This window comes from Anolis sagrei, chromosome 3 (genome assembly GCF_037176765.1).
Source record: "Anolis sagrei isolate rAnoSag1 chromosome 3, rAnoSag1.mat, whole genome shotgun sequence".
NCBI classification, from domain to species: domain Eukaryota; kingdom Metazoa; phylum Chordata; class Lepidosauria; order Squamata; family Dactyloidae; genus Anolis; species Anolis sagrei.
This window is the reverse complement of record NC_090023.1, coordinates 142682621-142694916: the sequence shown is the minus strand read 5'-3', so window position 1 is coordinate 142694916 and position 12296 is coordinate 142682621. Positions and strand designations below refer to the sequence as shown.

General features: G+C 38.5%; 1 protein-coding gene across 6 annotated transcripts in view; it reads left to right on the top strand.

The window, feature by feature from the left end:
* Positions 1–9586, top strand: part of FGFR3 (fibroblast growth factor receptor 3) — a 69397-nt gene extending 59811 nt beyond the window's left edge. For all 6 annotated transcript variants that reach the window (XM_067466937.1, XM_067466936.1, XM_060769297.2 and 3 more), the window contains 5 exons: positions 2625–2747; positions 3402–3472; positions 3904–4041; positions 4591–4696; positions 5999–9586. In XM_067466937.1, coding sequence (XP_067323038.1) covers positions 2625–2747; positions 3402–3472; positions 3904–4041; positions 4591–4696; positions 5999–6163 — 603 coding nt within the window. In that variant the 3' untranslated portion in view covers positions 6164–9586. The remainder of the gene's footprint in view (positions 1–2624; positions 2748–3401; positions 3473–3903; positions 4042–4590; positions 4697–5998) is intronic.
* Positions 9587–12296: the final 2710 nt, after the last annotated feature.

Sequence of the window (12296 nt, the reverse complement as noted above, 5' to 3'; positions counted from 1 at the left end):
TACAAAATAAGCACAAAATAGGTTCAGTGCTTTAGTGGGATATCCTGGTAGCTTTGCTTTGAGAAGAGTCGAGAACAATGTCCATTGCTAACTTCAGTACAGAATTTTTAAGTGTCACAACTTAGATCTGTGCACTATTAAAATGGAGAAAGGATACAACCGACAGTCAACTGAGGAAAATAATATGTATATGGGATCGTATGGGAATAAGGACACACTGATGAGCTCCAATTGAAATAGTGAAGAGGAAAAAAACAAAATGAATAGCAAAATGTCTTCTTCGAAGTAAATAAGGAAAGGAGAAATGTCTTCCACTGGATCAGTGGTTCTCAACCTGTGGGGCCCCAAATATTTTGATGTTCAACTCCCAGAAGTCCTGGCATCTGGTAAACTGGCTGGGATTTCTGGAAGTTGTGGGCCAAAAGACCTGGGGACCCACAGGTTGGGAACCACTGCACTAGATGCTTCTCAAATCAGGAAGCCTTTCTTTTTACGAGGCCATTCACATGGGTTGGATTATCTGCCATGAAACACGGCTCTGTCACCCAATTCTTACCTCAGGAATCCAGCATCTCTTCCCTGAATAGGGATGAGGAGCAAATGCTTTCAGTTGGTTCATCTACAGGCTGTTGGGAAAACTACCATAAAATGTTTCATTGCACACACCCCACCCCCCCTCTCTGGCTTTTCCTTGCCCTCTTGAGATCTCCAGCTGAGAGCAAGCAAAATGGCCCTTTCCCCATACAGACCAGGAGAAGACAGACCAGCCTGCTCTTTGACCATGCAGCTGAGATTGGGCTGGGATTCAATTTCTCTCTGGAAGTTTTGGCTGACAAGTGGGACAATCAAATGTGGAAGTTCACTGGAAATACCTTTTTAAAAATATAATTACTTAAAAACATAAATTTCTAATTTTTACAGGATAAAAAGTTGAGGTATAATAGGATAATGGGGGAAGGATTAGTGGGGGACATACTCCACAAATAGGGAATAAAAGGAAAAAGAGAAGAAAAATAAGAAAAAACCCTGAACCTAATGAGGATTTAGGGAAGAAAAGGAAGGTAATGAGAGGTGGTGGGAGCAATGTTGGCTTCCAATCTTCTCCACAGTGGTTTGCATTGTTCTTTCTTAGTTCCTTATAATTCTGCTATCCCCTCTTTGTTCACTTTCTTTGTGCAACCATTCTTCTCTTAGTCAACAGTTTGGTTCTATTAACAGTTCAGGTTTTTTTTTTCTTGTATCATATAGTCTCTTAATGGTGTCCAATCTGTTATGTTTTTATTTCCACATGTACATTGGGATACTAATTGGGGTAGTTTATCCATGTTCAATATGTCAATTGTTTTCAACATCCAATGTTCTGTTGAACGTGTTTCTTTTGTTCTCTGTATTTTTGGGCATATGTTATTCTAGCTGCCATCACTAATTAAATACAGTAACTTATATTTATTTTTATCTATATCCGTATCTGTGATTCCCAATAGAAAGTATTCTGGTTTCAGCTGCACTTTTATTTCTAATATTTTCTGGATTTTTTTTCTTGATTTTCCTTCCATTTTTGTCTTGTTATTTTAAAAGTCTACCACATGTGAAAAATTTCCTGCATGATCGTCACATTTCCAACACTTGTCCTGTACTTTTGAGTAGCATTTTGCTAGTTTTTGTGAAGTTATGTACCACTGATACATCATTTTATACTAATTTTCTTTCAAGTCATATGAATATGTATATTTTAATTTTGGGTTCCATACTTTTTCCCATTCTTCTAGTTTGATTGGGTGTCCAATGTTTGTAGCCCATTTGACCATGCAGTCCTTAACTTGCTATGTTTCTGTTGACCATTCTAATAGTTTTTGGTATAGCTTCATTATTAGTTTCTTATCTGTCATAAGAGAAAGTATCTTTCTCCATAAATCCAGAGAAAGTATCTTTCTCCATAAATCCAGTTATCTGGATAAGTTTCTCTTATTTGTCGGTATTGAAACCAGGACATATTCTTGTCTGTTTTGTTGATTTCTTCTTATGTTTTCAATGTGATATTTCCATTCTGTTTTTTCAATATATCTCTATGTGTAAGCCACTTACCTTGTCCCAATTCTCTTCTGTGTCCACTTCTAATGGAGAGATCCATAATGGGGTCTTTGTATACAATCTTTCTGTATTTTTCCCATATTTTTATCAATGCTGATCGAATAAAGTGATTGCCAAAATTTTTCCTACTGTCCTTTTCCCATACCATATATATGCATGCCCGTCGGAGAGACCTTTTTTAAACTGCTGCTGCCACTGACCTCTAATTGGAGATAGTGGAGATGTTTCTTCTTCTGCATTAGGATGCGACTCAGTGCAGAGGGAGGTTTGAGAAGGAGAGCTTGCACAGCTGGATTAGATCGATCAGGCACCCTCAAACTGCGGCCCTCCAGCTGTTTGGGCCTCCAACTCCCAGAAGCCCTATTGAGCTTGTTCAATTGTCAGGAATTCTGGGAGTTGAAGGCCCAAACAGCTGGAGGGCCGCAGTTTAAGGATGCCTGAGATTGATGATGTAGCAGCATATAAACCATGATAAACAACTGCAAAATACTCTCAATCTTTCCATATTTATGCTTTTTCTCTTTTCTTTATAGTGCATCCATAGGGACTTGGCAGCTAGAAATGTCTTGGTCACTGAAGACAGTGTGATGAAGATAGCTGATTTTGGACTTGCTAGAGATGTTCACAACATAGATTATTACAAGAAAACAACTAACGTAAGCAAAAAAACCACCCCACCCTACCCCCCAATGAGTCAGTTTGGGTAATTGTATTGGCAGTAAACGATGCAATAAAGCGAATACAGTGGAACTCTGCTTGATCAGTTCTACTGTAGACATGTGCATCAAAGGCAAGGTAAATAACAGCTGCCTCGAGATTCACTTACTGAGCAGCAAAAAGGGAGAAAGGGGAAAAAATAGATGACATGCCTCACTAGCTACCCATAACTTGTCATCGTCTGTGCCAGGGAACACTTTGGAGCTGAATGGAAGTGGCATTGTGGGATGAGGGAGAGATAGAGAAATGAGCCATGTCCAGAATTGTGAGAGGATTTTTGCCCAGGACAAGGAACAGATGTTGTATCTATGTCTTAGCCAAATCCTTGCCTTTAGGCTTCCAGTCATCTTGACTTCAGGCTTCTACTTGCCTCACAGTGAAGGGCTTGCGTCAGAAATACTACTTGTATTGGAGGTGGAATAGGTCAATCAGTTTATCTGTGATCATTATTACATTGTCTGTTGGTGCCATCTGTTTGGTCTGGTCACTGATTAGACTGTTTCAGCTCAAATTACATTAGAAGGTTCAGATGGTGCCAGAATATCTCAGTGAAAGTGCTGGTGGATATTTCTTTTTTGTCTCCCTAATTATAGGGTCGGCTGCCTGTGAAATGGATGGCTCCAGAAGCACTGTTTGACCGGGTCTACACTCACCAGAGTGATGTGTAAGCATTGCTTTCATTGTTTGAAAATGCAGTTAAATAAAGCAAAATACAGAGTCATGGAAAGAATTGTAATACCAAGAGGAGAAGGCATCCTGCAGTCCGGTGAACTTGTGCATGAATAATTTGATGTGTTCCATTTACTGATGACAGCAGAAGAATTCACAAAGAGTATAGAGTAACTGATGATTGCTCAGCCATTGGATTAAATGATCATTTTAATTTCAGATGCAATGCCTGGGATTTCAGTTGACCTGGATCAAAGGAAATCTTTCAAGTGTTTAGAGAAAAATAGCCAAGATAATTAATTCATTGTTTGCTAGCTATGCATGGCTACTCAAAAACAAATCAGAAATTTTCTCTTCATTTCCTGTCCTCGAATATCATTGCTTGTTGTTGTTGTTGTTAATTATTATTATTATTATTATTCCTAGTTGGTCCTTTGGAGTGCTGCTGTGGGAGATCTTCACTTTGGGAGGTTCGCCATACCCAGGAATTCCTGTTGAGGAGCTCTTCAAACTCCTAAAGGAAGGCCATCGAATGGATAAGCCAGCAAACTGTACCCATGATTTGTAAGTATTGGGATACTTGAAAACAACCACTTTTAACTGCAGGTACTGCTGCATTTTTACGGAATTTTAGATTTTATTATGTGACTTTTTAGGTGGAAGTATTCTGTAAATTTATGTTGTCATTGTTTTGTATGCTTATGTAGTGTGTATTTTATGTGTGTAGCACTTTGGAGTGCTTTTGTGAGCCGCCCCTAGTTCCTTTGAGGAGATATTAGTGGGATATAAATAAAGTTTATATTATTATTATTATTATTATTATTATTATTCTGACACAAAAACACAATATGTCACAGTAAATGAGATATATATGCTGGATTTTCTTTGGCTTTGAAATGGAGATGAGCACCACCCCCCAAGTCGGACACAACTAGACTTAATGTCAAGGGGAAACCTTTACCTTTACCTTACTTTAATTTCAAATAACTTTATAATATAAATATTTCACAGTTAAATCTCATAAGCACAAGTGAATGCTGACGTGCCTTTTTAAGATTTGTGACGTTGAGTGACCAATCCTTTCTTCCTCGTTTGTGCCTTTTTCCACTCCAGGTACATGATTATGAGGGAGTGCTGGCATGCAGTACCTTCACAGCGGCCAACGTTTAAACAACTAGTTGAAGATCTGGATCGAGTTCTGACAGTAACCTCAACTGATGTGAGTATCTATTCTCTTCTGGTTGGCTGTAGCCCTTATTTCATGGAGAAATTGACTTTTACCTTTTATTTAAAATATTATATTGTATATAGTAGTTGAAACAGGTCTGAGCATCACTATATTCTGAGGGCAGCCAGCAGTCAACTCCCCAGACTCACAAACAGCACACACTAAAGGCAATTGAATTAAAGCTCCATTTAAGTATAACATCTTTATTGGTTTGCTTATTTCAAACATTTCTATCGCACCTCTCTGACTTAACTATAGAGCACCTTACGATGAAATTAAAATAAATACACTTTTTTCAAAAAGCAAGCTAGAAACAAACAAAGAGTGTAGCACCATACAGACAGGATACTCAAGCACAACATAAATAAAACAAAACAAAAGTTAAGTTAAAAACAAAACAAAAGTTAAAAATTAAAGAAATAATTCGGAGTTTGTCCACAATTGAGGTTGAATCTACTCAAAAGAGGCTATTGATTGTGGACCACATGGGAGGGCCTAAGGGATTTGTTATATTGTCCTTGTAATCAAAAATGCATGCAAAAGTCTGGGTTTAGGACAAGCAGGTGCTGCTTCTTGATGCATGGAGACAGTAACCTATGCTTCAGGCCTCACGTTCATTCAGGTTTTGGTATACATTGATCATCTCGGGCAGAGGCCAGAATATTTACAACCTAAGTGTAGAACTCCCAAGACCTCTAATGACTTAGGGCCCTTCCACACAGCCATATAACCCAGAATTTCAAGGCAGAAAATCCCACAATATCAGCTTTGAACTGGGTTATCTGAGTTCACACTGTCATATATCCCAGTTCAAAGCAGATAATGTGGGATTTTATTCACCTGTGTGGAAGGGGCCTTAGACATAAGAATGAAGTGTCACTATAGTTGTTTGCTGAGTTGTTTTTTTCTGTCTATTGTTAGTGCAATTTGTTGGAACTCAACCACATCCTGCTTGCACAAGTTTATAGTCCTCATCTATTTTAATGTTTTTTATTGATAAGATTAAAAATTAAAGAGGAAAGGCATTTACATCAAAAGTGGGAGAACATATTTGCTTTGAATTAGGAAAATGGGAGAAAGACAGATTTGAAGAAGAGGGGGGGAAACCAGTCACAACAAAGATGAGCCCCTCCTCCTAAGAAGGAAAAGGAAATAAGAAAATAATAAAAACCTAAAAATAAAATGATAATAATAGTGGGAATAAAAAATAATTTAAAAATTGTTGACTTCCATCTAATCTTTGGTGTTTTTTCCCCTTTTTGAAATTACCCGACACAATTGTTCTTCTTGCAGGAGTATCTTGACCTGTCGGCGCCTTTTGAGCAGTATTCTCCCGCAGGCCAGGATACACACAGTGCCTGCTCTTCAGGAGATGACTCTGTATTTGCACATGATCTTCTCTCCGATGAGCCCTGTCTTCCAAAACAACAAGCAAACGGCATCATCATCAGGACATGATGGCAGACCCTCAAATAAACAGTCTCTTGAATGTATGTTTTGGGCAGGTCAGGAACAAAACCCAGAGGGAGATTCTATTATTCTCTCTAGGACTTATATCCTTGTGAAACTGTATCTTAGAGCCCGTTCCCAAGGTGTTTAATTATAAAAGAACCAAATGGTTCCGAAGCACTGTTTGGTCAAAAAGAACCCATCTTTTTTTGCAGGGAAGTAGCATCCTGACAGTTAGCATTATACCTAGATATGGAGCGGGCTCCATGCCAGCACCTGTGTATTTCTCTGGGTGTCAGAGCTCCTTTCTCACTGCCAGCACAAACACACACTACATCGAGGTTATACACCGCCTACACACCTGCATATGTTATGTTTGAAAAGGAGCTTTTGAAGCCATAAATAGCCCTCTGGTCATTTGTGGTTTCAGTGAGGGCCTGAAGCCTGCAATAAGTCACATCGCTGGCAAATACATCTCCAGAACCATCAACATTTCCCATCCCTAAACCCTGGAGCAGGGGTGTCAAAGTCATTTTCACTGAGGGCCACATCAGCCCAATGGTTGCCTTCTAAGGGCTGCTTGTAATTGTCAGGCTGTATAAATGAAACTATATTGCTCTCAAAGCTTTGTGGGCCACATAAAAGGACGTGGCAGTCAAAATTTGACCCATGAGCCTTGAATTTGACACCTGTACCCTAGGGTCTGAACTTACACCTTGAACGCTACAGTCACCATTATGTGCCTTTAATTACAGGAATGAGAAAAAGAAATGCTATGTGTCCTTCATGCTATGTATGTAAACAATGTAGCTCTTTTTACAACACAGTGAATACACGGATCTTTTTCATGGAGCTCGAAAGCTACGTTGCCTGCAGGGATTCATACTTATGTAAATACCGAGGCTGGAACTCATTAAGGCAGTTTAAAATGGGTAACACATTGATGACTGGGTTGTATTCATGATCCCTATATATGCAACTGATTTAGGGGATATGTAGGAACCAAGGAAGTTGCCCAGTCCACACTTTTAGGACAGCGGCTTCTGCAAACAACAGCAGTCTGTTCCCCTGTTCATCAAGAAGCAGCCAACGAATGTAGACCTCACCCTCTCCTGCAGGCAATCTCCAGTACAAGAGGGAATTTCAATAGGGGCCGTGGTCCTTGCTTATATAGCAGAAATCTCTTATGGGATCAGATGAGAGTGTCAATCAGCTGCTTTCTGGCCAATATGCAGAAAGACCCTAGTCAAACACAAGGGGAGGGGATGTTCAGGCTGAGAGATATAACTACAGTGGTGAAGGAGTTCCAGCCCTAATTATTAACCAATTTGCCATCTATTTAGGAGGAATTTTAAAGCCATTCTGAAGAATTAATAATTCTTGAAATGCATCAGGCCTCTTTCGAGGTTGCATTGGTTTTGCCTCTTGCACTAGCATCAGGAACAGAATAAGTGAATGTATGCAGACAGGAGAGAACACTAAAGACTTGGAGATGTTGCAAGCTGTAGTCAATGGATCGTTGTTTTGTGTATGAGCGTCTTGTGGTTACTTTGCCCTAAATTATTCCAGGGAATTGTTTTAAAAAATCATGAACAGTGTTGGATACGAATCTTGCTATTTGCTATATTTATTTACTTACATTCTGATGTGCAGAAATAGTGTAGATGGGAGCCTCAAAGTTCTCACATTTCTGCCGCCTTTCCCCAGAAATCTCCTAGCAATTTCCATCCCCCACAAATACTTGGAGAAAATAATTACGGGTACCTGTAGGCAAGCGCCTTTTAACTTATCAAAAAGTTCTGTTTCCTAGAATTGTGTGTCTGTATGTGTGTGCACGTATGTATGTGTATCAAAACTATAAATATATATTTGTGTATATGAGAAAGTACTATTTCAGATGAGATTGGTTGAAAGAGAACTTCTCCAAGGTTAAAAAAACCCCTTCCAATCTAGGATATACTGATTTAGCGAAAGAGACTTGCTTTGTTTTTCCTACATTTTTATTTTTAGAAAATTATATCTTAACATCCTGTATATTTGTAAAATTATTTATAGCTATTAACAGTGGTTCTTTTCATTGGTTTAAATATGTTAGTATTAATGTATGCATTTACTTTTTTTGCCAGATTTAAAGTCTTAACTTATTGCAAATGCAGGAAGATAAATTCAGTTTTTTTTCTTCTGCATTTATGGGAAATATTAAAAGAATGTATAGCTGTACAGTCATTTTAACAGATTACTTTAAAGACTTTTAATGTATTTTCTTAAAGTTTTCCTGGGTTGACTATAAATACACACATTCTGCAACACATTAGAATTAAATCTAAACAGATGTTGACAAAGATTATTTTTACTTTTGTGTAAGAGCCAAGAAAATTTCATCACCTTTACCACTGTGCATTAAGGAGGTAATGCGTGCATTTTCCCTCTTTTTTTGAATGAAAGTATTCTTGTGGTTCATTTAATAACAAATTTGCAGCAAAGTTGAATGTTGATTGCAAGAACATGTGCACCTGGGTATGTGTGCATGCCATGTATTTTCTCTTGTCAGATCCATTTGCATTTTTAAATGGGGACAAAATAAAAAAGCAATATTTAAATTATATGTGGAGAAGATCTTGATGGTTTTTAGCCTTTAAACCTAACCTTTTGTTTGGGAAAATGCCAAGTTTTGTAGACGTGAGTTCCGTATGCGCTGAATAACTCTGTCAAAGCATTTTAGCTAAGCAGAAACACATAGAATGGAGTGAAATTATGAAAGTTGTATTTGTAAGAAACTTTTAACCTTACTACCACCAAGAAATGCCTTTATAAGTAATCCTTTGGTCTTCTCTGTATAGATCTGTTGCTTTACCATAGTAACAGGATAGGATGGCCGCCATTCCTGTTAAGTATTCATTTTTAAAATAATACATTGGACTTATCAAAATAGAAAATTTATAGATTTTAAGTTTCAAAGAGTTTTTTTAAAAAAAATAGATTTATATAGATGATTGTGTTTTTGAAATCAAGAATTATGATATTTTCTTACGATGTATGCTACTTTTGTACATTCCATGAATCGGAAGAATTGCTATTCCAATCCACAACAGTGAACAAATGTGTGCCTGACTTCAATAGTTATTATAAATAAATATATATATATAAAATTTATTGAGTTTTTACAAAGCTGCGTTGGTTGTAAACTTGTTCATTCTTTAACATTATTTTCAGTTTTTGTACAGTTACATAGCCAGGACACATGTCTTAAAACTTTTTTTCCCTGCTGATGTTGCAAGCTACTCATTTTGGATATCTTAATATTTTGATAAACACCGTTTTAGTTCCATATTGTCTATATTTTGCTTATTTTGCAGTCATTGAAAGATGTGAAACAGTCTATTCTTGTTTTCATTTATCTGGCCTAAAAATAAAAAAGAACATTGAATGTAATTTCTTGGTTCACTGCTGCCGTTTTTGAAGTCTTTTAAAGAATAGACCTTTGTTTTCATATCATATTTAATGTCTCAGGAGGTACGATAAGTTCAATACATTAGAAAAAAGATTTAAAACTCAAATCAGAATTTGTCATATTTCAGTGAACTGAAAATAGAGATTGAATCCCCACCATGAAATAAGAGACCAGACACAGAGATATGAGAAATTATGAGCCATTTATTCAAAACTGGTAAATGAACTAAGTAACTAATGGAGGGACATGGGCAATGGCATGAGGCCAGGTATCATTCTCTGACTACCTGCCAAGCCAACCATTGGGTGAAGCACCTGACCCCAGGGGCACTCCACAGTGTGATTTCCTATCCCAGCCGGTCATTACTGAAAGGCCATCGCTGGGGACCTCCCTCCCGAGCCACATAACCCAATAGGAGAGAAGTAAACCTCCCAGTTAAGCCCCAAAGGAGATATTTTGGGGAACCCCTTCAGCCACAGAACCTACCGAGGTCGACCCAAAAGTCCCCCTTTACCTCAAAATGGAGGGGTGCCAAGGTGCACACTGATCCATGTTATCCTCCCATTTCTTGTCATCAAAAGACTCGGGCGTCTGCCTAGTGTCTTTTACTCATCAAAACTTCTAATGCAACCTCTAAACCCCTGTCATTCCCTTCTATAGATAAATATACCTCATCTGACCTGTAAAGCTCAAGCTTCTGGAAAACAATATCTGAATGGGGAGATATTGGCCTAGTATTTCCCTATTTAGTTTACGTCTCGCTGTGTCTAGTGCCCTAGGATCACCTTCAACCCTCCACACTAAATGTAGTCATATTTCAATGAACTGTTAATAGAGAATACTAGCATTCATTGCATATAATTTCCCAAGGAAACACTATTCAATAGAGAAACTTTATATATTCCCCTTGGAAGAGAAGAGCATACTGCAGATACAAGGACCACTTGTGCACAGTTCTGTTCCACCTCCACCTCATAATGTCGTCGTTCATAATGTGGCAGCATTCCCATTTAATACTTATTTTCTATTAATATGCAAATAGAATATTGCTGAAGGCAAATGTGTGATTATAACAAGTTAATGCTTGCCTGAAAAATTTCTGCCAGGACAGAGGAGTGTATGAAATGTTCCCACAGAAATAGTAGTATCTGAAGCAAACTACTTTGATTCTGTAAGTACATTCACAAAGATAAAATTCTTGTGTGTTGCATGCCGTTCTTGAATAAACTGTTGATTTTATTCTGGATAATAGAGTACAATAAATTGAGAAATATAAACTGTTAATACAGATTTGAAAGAACCACCACAACCCCACCACACCCCACACTCCCGCCCAACTCTCCCAAAAAAAAGTAACAGCAAAAAGAAATTCATGGCTTTTCAGAAAATGATGCTGTTGAATGCCAGGTCAGTAAATGGAAAAACAAGGGCCATCCAGGAACTGATTAAGAAGGAGCATGCTGACCCGACTTTTGTTACAGAGATCTGGTTGGATGAGACTTGGGGGGAGGGGGTATTATTTATTTATTTATTTATTTATTTACAATATTTTTATTTCACCCTTCTCACCCCGCAGGGGACTCAGGGTGGATTACAATGTACATATACATGGCAAACATTCAGTGTCATAGACACACAACATATATAGACAGACACACAGAGGCTACTTAACATTCCAGCCTTTTCATGAGGTTATTCTGGCCACCAGGGAACTGTCGCTTCACCATCCTTTTGTGACACTGATGAAGTACTTCCTCATTCTTTGCATGTTTATCAAAATATGCTGGAGATTTTTATAGTATTGTAAATTAGCCTACCTGCATAAGCGGTACCTAAATTTTCTACTTGACAGATGCAACTGTCTTTCGGGCCGCAAAGATTGACAGCAAGCTACACAAATAATCCCTCTCAATTCTGCCCACCTAGTTTTTCTGTACAGCAGCGGGCGAGACCTGCAAGACAGGAAGGTGGAGTCACATTGGTCCATCCTCCTGACCAAGTACCCCTTCCTACATTCTACAAGGCTCAATTTTGTGTCCCTAAAGGCAGCTGGACAGAATAGGGATTCTGTTGGTTTTCCTTACTGAACTGTTGTCTCACGGTTGGTGTTAGGGGACTCAGCAGCTAATATATGTTAAACAGCATGAGGGACAAAACAAAACCCAGAGGTCAATGGCCAGGGATTGGAACAGGAGTCCCCCAGCACCACCTTCTGGGTATGGCCCCCCAGGAAGGAATGGAGAAGTTTAAACAGTACCTCCAAGTCCCATCCCAGCCAAAATGGTCCAGAAATATACCCTGGTCAATGGTATCAAAAGCCATTGAGAGGTCCAGGAGAACCAACAGGGACACACTTCCCCTGCACAGATCTCTGTGTAGGTCATCCACCAAGCAACCAAAGCTACCTCTGATCCATAACCAGGCCTGAAAGCAGATGGAGATCGATCTAGATAATCATGTCATCCAGAAATCGCTGGAATTAGGAGGCCACCACACGCTCTTAACACCTTACTCAAAAAGTGAAGGTTGAACACTGGCCAAAAGTTGTCCATTATAGAGGTGCTTAGGGGTGGCTTTTTAACTATCTAAAGGTAGTATTTTCTATCACACATTTTACTATCTTCTTTGTGATAGTATTATGGGGGACCTTGTTGAAGACCTTACCAAACAAGATATACATCTTCCACAGCG